The 12,748-nt window shown below is 41.5% G+C and overlaps 1 protein-coding gene across 1 annotated transcript in view; it reads right to left on the bottom strand.

Moving 5' to 3' along the window:
• The window catches only part of LOC308280247 (NACHT, LRR and PYD domains-containing protein 3-like), a 30,898-nt gene that overhangs the window by 2,843 nt on the left and 15,307 nt on the right, over positions 1-12,748 (bottom strand). The window contains exons 4-9 of the mRNA XM_080720508.1: positions 9,484-11,242; positions 7,275-7,442; positions 6,213-6,380; positions 5,111-5,278; positions 3,878-4,024; positions 2,161-2,207 (exon numbers count right to left, since the gene is read on the bottom strand). Of these exons, the coding sequence (XP_080576634.1) occupies positions 2,161-2,207; positions 3,878-4,024; positions 5,111-5,278; positions 6,213-6,380; positions 7,275-7,442; positions 9,484-11,242 (2,457 nt within the window). The remainder of the gene's footprint in view (positions 1-2,160; positions 2,208-3,877; positions 4,025-5,110; positions 5,279-6,212; positions 6,381-7,274; positions 7,443-9,483; positions 11,243-12,748) is intronic.

The raw sequence follows: 12,748 nt of genomic DNA, 5'->3' as shown, positions 1-12,748 counted from the left end.
AGACAGACAGACAGACAGACACACAGACAGACAGACAGACAGACAGACAGACAGACAGACAGACAGACAGACACACACAGTATTAGGATGCGCGAAAGGAACAGATTTAAAAGCTATCAACACTGTCCAATATTAAAGGATGTGTGGAGAATGCACTCAGTGGTGTCGCACCAAATTCTGGGCCCTGGGTACAAGGATTCACTGCGGGCCCCCCATGAATGTTCTTCATAGGGGGAGGGGGTTTAACCCATAGACGCATTGGGAACGCATTATTATGCATTATTTAGTGCTTTAATTATTGAAAGCAGATCTACAAGCTCACAGCGCGTCTGTGCGTGAGTGCCGCGCTGTGAGCTTATAGATCTGCTATTTTTGAAGAATCATGATTTATTTTGTCAGTGGTGCTCAAACCTTTTCATGTGAAGGACCACCAAAATGCCCCCCCCCCCCCCCCCCAGAGGCAAAAATTTAGTTACAAATGTTTGCTTAAAACATACATATATTCAAAGATTTGCACAAATCTTCACGGCAGATCTACAAGCTCGCAGCGCGGCACTCGGTGTCGTGCTGTGAGCTTGTATATCTGCTATTTTTCAATAGCTATAGTATAAAATAATTAAGGCCCCTCCACCTTGGGCCCTAGTAACTCAGTCCCACTTTTCCCCCCCTTGTGACGCCCCTGCACTCGCTCCTCTGCTGAATATTGCTCGGTGACTCGCAGTCTATATTCTTCTTTGAATAGACCGGTGCTTTTCAAGTTCAACCAGTGGTCCCCACACCAGTGGTCCCCGGGGGCGTTCCAGGTGGTCCCCAGCTAAATGATGGAAAGTTGGTAAAGAAAATGGACCCTTACAGAAGTAAGCGTAAAATGAAACCAAGAGGATTTCATTTTACCCTTACAGTTAAGATCTTTACAAGGTTCCAATGATTTAATTATATCAAGAAAAGGTTTTTAGATTTTTAGGATTTAGTTTATTCAGGTTAATAAAGCATTGCAGCTGGTCCCTTCCAGGGCTCTGTATGAGTCATAGTGGTGTCATTAAATTCTCTCTCTCGCCCCCCCAACTGAGAGACAGAGTGGGAATGTTACTCTTCTGTATGGATAAACTCCAGTCCCACATACAGTCTACAGTACACATACACTCCATGTATTGAAGTGATAATTATAAAGAGATAGTCATGTTTAAGTAATGCTTTTTGTGCGCGATATGGCTTGGAGCAGCTGTGCACATGGCGTGCGTGAGAGTGTGCGTGTGAGCACACAAAGCGTGCGAACACTGGGATGAGGCCGCCGACAGCGGACGAAATTCTAGAATGAATACGAAAATCAACCTCACGTTATGTCAATCACGTTTGCACACTGCCGAACAGAGTTGTTCTTTTCAGATTTTCACAGCTCATCTCTCTCCTTGGCCAGAAAAAAGTATTTTACGGATTTCGGATTTCCTAAACGCAACGAAAAAACGTTGCAGTGTGCAACCAGCTTAACTTTCTTTAATTTTGATGGAGGAGCAGGTTAATTTAGGCTACATTATTGAGGGGAGGAAGAGTGTATCTGCCTGCAGTGCAGATCACCGGTGCAGCAAGCGCACTCGCACAGAACACACACACACACACACACACACACACACACACACACACACACACACACACACACACACACACACACACACACACACACACACACACACACACAGGACAGGACAGGAGCGATGTTTTTCACAGCGTACCACTGTTTTGCTTCTGTTCTGTGTCTGAAAGTGAACGAACAGATGAAGCGAAGACGCATATTTTTTGCATAATCAGCGGCATATATTCATTATTGCGGGAGATTATGCGATCTTATAATCACATATTTCTGAAGGGTATAGATAATGACAAGATAATAACATTTTAGAGTGGAATTGCAGTAGTAGGCTATGTGGACACCACAGGTAGGCAGGATAAAACCCTATACTAAGCTGGTGATTTGTATTAAAACCCAGGAAGTAAGATTCTGTATCATTTTGTTTAATAGCAACATATCATAGTTGTGGTTATTATCATCTTAATACACAGTAGGATATGAATGAGTGAATGTCACATGCTGCTGTGTATATGTGCTGTTCATCTAAATATCTGGATGTGTGCTGCTTTGAATAAAACAGAAGACACACTTACACTTCCTCAAGCCTGGTTTCAGCATCTTCTCTCCACCATGGTCAACACTGGGGGTGAAGGAGAGACAAAGTCAGGCCTGTATATTCTACTAACTAGATCAGTGGTTCAAACATTTTGTCTCAGGCTACCCATGTACTTTCTGTTTAACCACTTAAACCCCATTATACCTATTCTGGGTGTAACATTGTGCAAAGATAGACAATCTACAAGCTCACAACACGTCATATTGTGACGCATTGTGAGCTTGTAGATCGGCTATCTTTGGTGAAAGTGACTTGGTGTACTTTAGGCTGAAAAAGCATCAATGCACCAAGTAAAATTGAACTCAGATCCATTTTACTAGGTCTAAGTGGTTAAACTGAAGTTATATTGATACATTCAAAATATTATATTAAAGTATGCTGCAGCACCTCTGGACTCAAGGTACCCTGGGGCAGGGGTTTTCAAACCTTTTGGACTCAGGGCACCCCTGTAAATAACCTTTTCATCCACGGCACCCCTAAATTACACTGTTCCTTTTTAGAATCTTACATCATATTGGAGAAATATCCGTATCCATCAGAACTGACTGAAAATAACGTTATACTTGACGTTTAACCACTTGAACCCCAGCATGCCTATTCTGGGGGGAAGGTTTACCAAAAATAGCCGATCTACAAGCTCACAACGCGCGTTGTGAGCTCGTAGATCGGCTATTTTTGGTGAAGAGAGTTGTCGTAGATGGAAAAAGAACTCATCAAGTACAGTGCAAATCAGGTCTGTTTTACTAAGCATAGTGAAGTGATATTGACGTAGTGATATTGATGAATTCCAAATAGCCTATTATCAAATTATCTCGCGGCACCCCTGGACTGGCATCACGGCACCCCAGGGTGCCCCGTCACCCACTTTGAAAACCCCTGCCCTAGGGTGCCATGGTACCCACTTTGAGAAGCCCTGAACTAGATAATAGAAACAATGATTGGTAATGATTTTCACCATCAGACATAACACTTGCCATTATTCTGCCATGATTTTGGTAATTATTTGGCTATAGAGTGCCGCTATTCACTTGCGTTTATTTTGAAGAGCCCGGAAGCCCCGATCGTGTCCATGTTGTGGAAATTCACGGCCTTGTAATGGTGGCCGAGTATGTTTATTTTTACACAGAAATGAAAAATCCTAACCGCGGCCGATCGTTGCGGACCAGTGTCGCCGTGAAAAAAAGCGGTTCTCAGCGTTTTGAAAGTAGATTCCGAGATAAAGCTGTTTCTTTGCAGCAGCAATAAATAGGAGCCTATGGAGATTAGACGCTTCCTGATACTGACGGCTGAGTTGCAACAAGGTGGGGAATATGTATTGTTTTCATTCAACAGCAGCTGCAGCATTGCCCATCACCAAATCAAATGGGTTCAGATCTCTGAGCCAAGTCTCCTGAGGAGGCGCGTCTGAGGCCTGTCCTGGACAGGTGTCACCAGACATAAAAACCAACAATCATACAGCATCACTGTATGATTTGTTGCGGGCCACTGAAGGTGTGGTAGCTAATTATTAAAAACTTTTTTCTTTTTTTTACAATTCACATCCAAGAGAATGACTGAAATGCATTGTAAAAAATATTACAAATACATTTTGACCATAACTGTTATAAAACCCCTACATGAAAGAAAATTAATGAAAAGTTTGGGAACCCATGCTCTGACATATTAGCATGGAGTGACAGCAGGTCTCTTCATACCTGAGAGTCTCCAGTGGTAGAGCAGAGAGTTGCTCAGTGTCTCCTGGATGATTGTAATCTAAGTTCAATACTTTGAGATGGGAGTTGGATCTCAGAGCTGAGACCAGATACGAACAGCCTTCCGCTGTGATCATGCAGCCTGACAACCTACACGCACACGCACACACACACACACGCACACACACACACACACACACACACACACACACACACACACACACACACACACACACACACACACACACACACACACACACACAGAGAGAGAGAGAGAAACAATTTAGGCATTTAGCAGACACTCTTAATCCAAGCAATACATCAAATGCATAAAAATCGAAGAAAAAACGTAGGTAGATGGGCTAAGGAGGAGTCTGACCACGGTGGAAAAAGACGAGAGCCTCCACGTGGCCTCCCCTGCAAGTAACAAGAAATGGTGAGTCCAGATAGTGAAATGAATGTTGTCACTCGCCACCCAATCACCCAGCAGGAAGACCGAGGCGTAAGAGGCCGGGGGGACGCACGCCCACACCAGGACGGACGTCCATACTGACTGTCGAGCACCACTGTCTTTCAGTGCTCCAGGGTGACACAGATCGCATCCCACATGTTCTTCTAATGGTTTTAAATGTCTGTCAGTGTTTGTCATTCATAAAATCACTCTGCAAGTGATCCAAACAAGCTCTCTGTTGTCCCAAATACATGTACCATTGTCATTTAATATCATGTAGGCAAGGTTACTGAGCACAATAACTTTCCAATATTGGACAATTATTTTTTTCTTTTTTTAATTCCGTGCCACTCCCTTCTTCCCAACCATTGAATTTTTTTTATGGTAAGATATGAGGAGGGAATAACTCACAACTTTGTTTATACTGCTCTGCCTAGCCTATGAATGATTAATTTAAACGCATACATGTGCATGCATGGACACACATTCTCTAATGACTGTTTCCTTTGTACAATTAAAACTAGATTGCTGCCATGTATACATACATGATCAATACTGATAGTGTATGTAGTGCGAAAAGGGGGGCTTTTCCATAGAAAAAGACAAAACTTTATTTGTTCAATAAATAAATGGTCCAAACTTATGAAACCTAACAAGTTGTCTTTGACAGCTTGACAGACCAATCAAAAAATATGCCTCCCTTTTCACACAAGAATCACAGACCTTCATCGTGTTATATTATAATGCAAAATTGTCATCTGTTGAACAGGTTCATGAATACTGACCAGAGGGTCTCCAGTGTACAGTCTGGACTCCCCAGTCCAACACAGAGCTGCTTAACGCCTGAATCGCGCAGATCGTTGTTACTGAGATCCATTTCTTTCAAACCAGAGGAGCTGAGAGCTGATGATAAGTCCTCACAACATCTCTCTGTCAGGTTACAGCCACTCAGCCTGAAGAAACAGTAGGGATTACATCATTGTTTGTATTTTATGTTTCTATTAAAGAAACATCACAATATACATGAACAAGATCCAGGTATTAGTATTAGTGGGGGCACCTTTCAGTTAGTATTGTATTATTTTATCATTACTTCTGAGGTTAATAATTAAATCAGTTGAATGATTTTATGGTTACCTCATTCTGTTAACTATCTATCTGTTAGTAAAATAAGTCAGGCCAAGATTTCATGGAACTCTCAGTAGGCTGCCATGACAAGATGATTAAAGTTGGGTCCAGATTGCCTGTAAGCTACACAAAATATATTGTAGGCAAGGTTACTGAGCACAATACTTTTCCAAAATTGGACTAATTTAGTTTGAAGCCTGTGCATCCACTGAATGTTTTTATTGTGGGATATGAGGAGGGAATAACTCTGTTTAAAAACGTTGTTTCTAATGCTCTGCCTAGCCTAGAACTCATTAATTCAAACCAACGTTTGATACATGTGCACACATCATTTGTTTTCATTATGAGAAAGAAAATGCATTCACAACACATTATCTAATGACTGTTTCCTTTGTGCTATTAAAACTACATTGCTGCCTACATGTATACAAATACATGATCAATACAAATTACACTCAAGGGTGATGCTGGGAGGAGGCCTGGTAGTGTCTGTAGTACAGGGGGGCTTTCACATGGGAAAAGGACAAACCCTTTGTTTTGTTCAATTCATCAGTGGCCTAAACTTTGTATTTGATAGCTTGATAGACCAAATAGAATATGCTTGATGCTCTCTCCCTTTCATATAATATAATATAGGTATAGTCTGTTTGCCCCCCCCCCCCCTCCCCCACAACACATAAAAAGAAAAGTAATTAGAATAAGCACCATGTGTAATTACTCCAGAATTGTCATCTGTTGAACAGGTTCATGAATACTGACCTGAGGGTCTCCAGTGTACAGTCTGGACTCCCCAGTCCAACACAGAGCTGCGTTACTCCTGAATCGTGCAGATCGTTATTATTAAGATCCATTTCTTTCAAACCAGAGGAGCTGAGAGCTGATGATAAGTCCTCACAACATCTCTCTGTCAGGTTACAGCCACTCAGCCTGAAGAAACAGTAGTGATTACATCATTGTTTGTATTGTATGTTTCTATTAAAGAAACATCACATTATACCTGAACAAGTATTAGTATTAGTATTAGTGGGGGCACATTTCAGTTAGTATTTTATTATTTTATCATTACTTCTGAGGATAATAATACAATCAGTTGAATGGCAATGGGGTTATAGTTATCTCTCATTCTGTTAACTATCTATCTGTTAGTAAAAAAAAGTCAGGCCAAGATTTCATGGAACTCTCAGTAGGCTGCCATGACAAGATGATTTAAGTTGGGTCCAGATTGCCTGTAGGCTACAGAAAATATAGTGTAGGCAAGCTTACTGAGCACAATACTTTTCCAATATTGGACTAATTTATTTTGAAGCCTGCCCTAATATCCATCCACTAAACATTTGTATTGTGGGATATGAGGGTATAACTCATTCAAACCAATGTTTGATACATGTGCACATATAATTTGTTTTCATTATGAGAAAGAAAATGCATTCACAACACATTATGTAATGACTGTTTCCTTTGTGCTATTAAAACTACATTGCTGCCTACATGTATACAAATACATGATCAATACAAATTACACTCAAAGGTGATGCTGGGAGGAGGCCTGGTAGTGTCTGTAGTACAGGGGGGCTTTCACATAGGAAAAGGACAAACCCTTTGTTTTGTTCATTTAATCAGTGGCCTAAACTTGTCTTTGTATTTGACAGCTTGATAGACAATGCTCCCTCCCTTTTATATAATATAATACCGTTATAGTCTGTTTGCCCCCCCCCCCCTCCTCCTCCTCCCCCGACACATAAAAAGAAAAGTAATTAGGATAAGCTCCATGTGTAATTACTCTTGAATTGTCATATGTTTAACAGGTTCATGAATACTGACCTGAGGGTCTCCAGTGTACAGTGTGGACTCCCCAGTCCAACACAGAGCTGTGTTACGCCTGAATCTTCCAGATCGTTGTTACTTAGATCCATTTCTTTCAAACCAGAGGAGCTGAGAGCTGATGATAAATCCTCACAACATCCCTCTGACAGGTCACAGCCACTCAGCCTGAAGAAACAACAGAGATTAAATCAATCTACGTTAAAATGTCATCAAAAGCGTTGCAAAGCATTGCAAACTTCTGAGATCTGCTATTTCCATTAATGTGTGCCTACTATGATATTCCCGGACACTTGGCTTCATTATGTTGAACATATCTGGTTATTAGTCACATTCAATGTAACGTTGAATGACTTACAAAAAACAATTGCATTGTTTTCCTTATATTTTTCATGATTTACCATTACTCCTGAGGAAAAATCAATTGATGGGGGGTTATATTTTTCCCATTCACTCAATATCTTTGTTTGGGTCAAGTAGCCAAAGTCTTAATTAGTCAAAGTCTTAATTAGTTTACTAATTTCCTCTTCACTTTGCTCATGTTCTTCATCACAAACACACACAGGGTTTCCTGCAGCACTTTACAGGCCAGGCGCCCCGCCCGGCCAGAAAAACCCCCCGCCCCCCCAAGGGTCTTACATTTTTTTTCTTTTTTTCAAAAAAACCTTTTGGACCTCCAACAATGAACTAGGCATGATCGCGATCGCGAAATTGCATGTTTAACCCCATACCAACCCTATCTTTCAAACATGGCAGCCATGTTTGTTTACATTTGAAGAAAACATAAGGGCTGCTATCTCCTGAATGCCTGAACGGATTTCCAAGCGGGCGACCCGACCCGCCCCGAGCCGGGTAACGGGGCCATTTTTGAGCATTTACCGCGGGGCGGGCCGGGGCCGGGGCCGGGGCCGGGGCCGTCTGCCCCGGTTCCCCGGGTATCTGATAGTGAAGTCGCCGGTTCCTGTTACCCGAGTGGAGCCGAGTCAGGCCGAGATTGAATGAAAGAGAACGCAACTGCACCAAATAGATAACGCCACACGATGGCACTAAAGATGCAGCATGTAATCTGATGCATTGGTTGTGAGAAGTTTACAACTCACTCAGTCACAACAACACTGTATCAGTTGGATTGTTATTATTATCAAAGATATTAACGTAACGTTTTGGTTAACGGTTTACAATGGAGCTGTCATTGCGTGTTGTCATGCTCTGCAGAGCAAAATGGACACTCAAAGCAGAAAGATAGACTATAATGAACAACATATGCGACAGAAAACGATAGCATTAGCATTGGCTAGCCAAAGAAGAAGGAATACATAAAACATGGATTTATTTGTATTTACAAACTGTCCGCATCGACTTACTGGTCTGGGAAAAGATCATTTTTGACGAGAGGCACAGCGACATCAACAGCCGCACCATGGCGACGTTAGGTAAGAAATATGTCTGATACAACTCTTAATATAATAACGTTGGCATTCTTTCATTTCGGGGCCACAGGTTCGGGTCTCGGATCTCTCGTTCTGCTCGGGTATTGGATCTAATTTTTCTAATAACAGGCGGGGCCGTTCGGATCGGATCCATCATGTCTCGGGGCTGCTCGGGTAACGGTTCTCAAATTCCAAATGATAGACGGGGCCATATGGGTCCGGGTCCATTTCCCCCGGGTCCTTTTGGGTTCGGGTAGTTCAAATTGGACCTGTGAAGACCTCTACTCCAAAGTAACAAGTAACTAAAGTTAACTTTGTAAGAGTAAAAGTAAAATATTTCGATCCCAGATGTAGTGGAGTAAATAAGTACTGAAAACAGGAAATACTCAAGTAAAGTACAAATACCTGAAAGTTACACTGTCCTGTGAAAAACGTATTTATTCAATGTTGAATAAATGTGGATGATAGCATGTAGTTGTGTTTTCCGTCATCATGGGCACATTCATGTGTTTTTATAGGGCAAAAATAAGAATTAATATTAAAAATTAAGTGAATTAATTACCCGAATTAATTAATTAATTATTAAAAAAGTTTGTCGCACGCGCGACACTTTTTCCTGCAGGAAACCCTGACACAAGTTGTAAGCTGGTAGATCTGTACTTTTTGCTATTTGTCATACAACAAAGTATGTAGGGTTTATTAATAGTTAAATGCTTGTAATTTCTTATCTCTAAAAGAAAGATGGTGTAATATAATTAATGTATCCTCAGTTCACTTACAAAGCTCTATTAGAGGCTTTGATCACTGGTAGCAGCCCCAGTAAAGCTTCCTCTGAAGCTTGGTATTTCTTCAGGTCAAACACGTCCAGCTCCTTTCCTGGTGATAGCAACATGAAGGCCAGAGCTGACCACTGAGCAGGAGAGAGTTGTTCTTCAGAGAGACTTCCTGAGGTCAGGTACCGTTGGATCTCCTCCTCTAGAGTATGATCATTCATCTCATTCAGACAGTGGAACAGATTAATGGTTTTCTCTGAAGAGGGATTCTCCCTGATCTCCTCCTTGATATACATGATTGTTTCCTCATTGGTATGTGACATACTTCCTGTTTGTCCCAGTTCTTGTAAGAGAGTCTGATTGGTTTCCACTGAAAGGCCCAGCAGGAATCGGAGGAACAAGTCCCAATGTCCATCTGGACTCTGTATGGCCTTGTCTACAGCACTCTGGTAGAGGTGATTCATGTCAGGGTTGGGCAGCATGGGGGTTGTTTGTGATTCTGACAAATGGTTGACACCAGTTTTGATGAATGAGACAAAGACATAAAGAGCAGCCAGAAACTCCTGAACACTCAGATGGACAAAGCAGAACACCTCCTCCTTGAGCCACCCGCCCTTCATCTCTTTAAACATCAGTGTGAACACTCCTGAGTACCGTGCTGCATCGTTGATATCAATGCCACTATCTTTCAAGTCTGCTTCAGTGAAGATCAGGTTACCTTTCTTGAGCTGTTCAAAAGCCAGTTTTCCCAGAGACAGCAAGTCACATGGTGTCGTTTTAACATGATACTTGTCCTCCCTGTGTTTAGTCTGAACCTTCATGAAGTGGAGGTACATATTAGTCAGGGTTGTTGGCAATGTTCGCTGCTTCACTGTTTTCCACACGTCCTGGACAACTGCAGCAATGATCCAACAGAAGACTGGAATGTGACACATGATGTAGAGGCTTCGTGACTTTTGGATGTGTGAGATGACTGTTTTGGCCTGATTCTTATCATCACTGAATCTCTTCATGAAGAACTGCTCCTTCTGGCGTTCATCAAACCCTCTCACCTCTGTCACCCTGTCAACATACTCTCTAGGGATCAAATGGGCTGCTGCAGGTCGTGTGGTAATCCAGATGCGAGCAGAAGGAAGCAGGTTTCCATTAATGAGGTTTGTTAGGAGCACGTCCAGTGAAGTTTGCTTTGTGACATCAGTACATTCCTCATTATTCTCATTTTCAAAGTTAAAAGAATTCCTCCACTCATCTAAACCATCAATGATGAACACAACTTGGGACTCTTTGAAACTGCGGATAACTGCTTCATTGGTTGGTACACCAAAAAAGTCATGAAGAAGTTCCACCAAGCTGTAATTCTTCTCCCTCTTCAAATTGAGCTCTCGGAAAGTTAATGGAAAGATGAAGTGGATATCATGGTTGGCTTTGTCTTCTGCCCAGTCCAGCGTGTACTTTTGAGTTGAGACTGTTTTACCAATGCCAGCCACTCCCTTTGTCATCACTAATCTGATTGTTTTATGTGGTCCAGGTAACGGTTTAAAGATGTCTTCTAATTTGATTGGTCTGGCTGGTTTCCTGGATGCTGCTTCAATCTGTCTGACCTCATGTTCCTGATTGACCTGTCCATTCCCTCCCTCTGTGATGTAGAGCTCTGTGTAGATCTTATTCAGAAGTTTTTTTTGTCCATCCTTTGTCATCCACTCCAACAAACACTGAAACTTCTCCCTCAGAATAGACTTAAGTTGTTTTCGCCACTCAACAGCTTCTAAAGGACAAAACAGAGGGCATCATTAAGTGCATGTTATGGTAAATGTGCTTCTCAAATGAGAGGTCTAGGTCATTTTAAATTTAAAGAGGATGTGTCTGCTGCTCTAGCTGCAGAGCTATGTTTAAGTCTACAATTTGATGTCAGATTAGATAATAAATTGACAAAGATGAACCACTTGAGCCCTATACGTAATTCGTCATACTACCAGTAAGACTCCCTTATCTCCATGGTTTTACCCTAGCAACCAACTGTTTACCATAGCAACCATTTTTTTACCTTAGCAACCAACTGTTTACCCTAACAACCAACTGTTTACCATAGCAACCATGTTTTTTTTTACCTTAGCAACCAACTGTTTACCATAGCAACCATGGTTTTTTACCCTAGCAACCAACTGTTTACCCTACTAACCAACTGTTTGCCATAGCAACCATGTTTTTTACCTTAGCAACCAACTGTTTACCCTAGCAACCAACTGTTTACCACAGCGACCATGTTTTTTTTACCCTAGCAACCAACTGTTTACCCTAGCAACCAATTGTTTACCATAGCAACCATGTTTTCTTACCCTAGCAACCAACTGTTTACCCTAGCAACCAACTGTTTACCATAGCAACCATGTTTTTTACCTTAGCAACCAACTGGTTACCATAGCAACCACTGTTTTAGACCACTGTTTCTTGCCGGTCTTATATAAGGGTCATTTGTGTACGGTGTGATGTCATACTGATGTCAGCAGTGTGATGTCATATTCATGCGGAGATATGAGCAGGGCAAAGGTGTGACGTGTGACGGACGGACGGCGGAGGTTTTGATACTAAACTGCGACCTAATGGTCGCAATAAATATCCGCAAGCTCACAACGTGGTGCTACACGTTGTGACCTTCAGATTGTCTATTTTCCCTATGGATGGGGACAAAATGCAAATGCAAATAAAACGGGAAAAGAATATATATATTATATTATTACTCTCCATGGTCAGAGTAATCAATAGGAAAAAAAAGTCCTTTTGGGGGTGAACTACTCCTTTAACCCTATATTGTGCTTTTATCAAATCAAGAGAGAGAGACCCACAAAGATAATTTATCTATAATTGTACAGCATTCCAGTTCCAATTGTTATCATCATCATGAAATGACACTTGTTTATCCTGTATTGTGGATGAGTTGTCAGAGTTGTCAAGAGTTTGTCTGACTGCTGAATTATTTATTGTCCACACGATGGAGGACAGCATTACATGTCCATGTTTAACGTATAACAGCACAATAAAATAACACATTTCGTTGTAAACTTCTAAATAAAAACAATAATAAACAATAGACAAGTAGTAGCAGAAGAGAAACATACATACCAGGTGCTATAACGTTGTTCACGTCTGATAGGGGAATTAGGGGAATTCCTAGGATACAAACATGTATAGCACGCACACACACACACACACACACACACACACACACACACACACACACACACACACACACACACACACACACACACACACA

This window comes from Nannobrachium achirus (assembly GCF_963921795.1).
Source record: "Nannobrachium achirus genome assembly, chromosome: 24".
Lineage (NCBI taxonomy): Eukaryota > Metazoa > Chordata > Actinopteri > Myctophiformes > Myctophidae > Nannobrachium > Nannobrachium achirus.
Note: the sequence above shows the minus strand (reverse complement) of the source record. Positions and strands in the feature narration are given on the sequence as shown.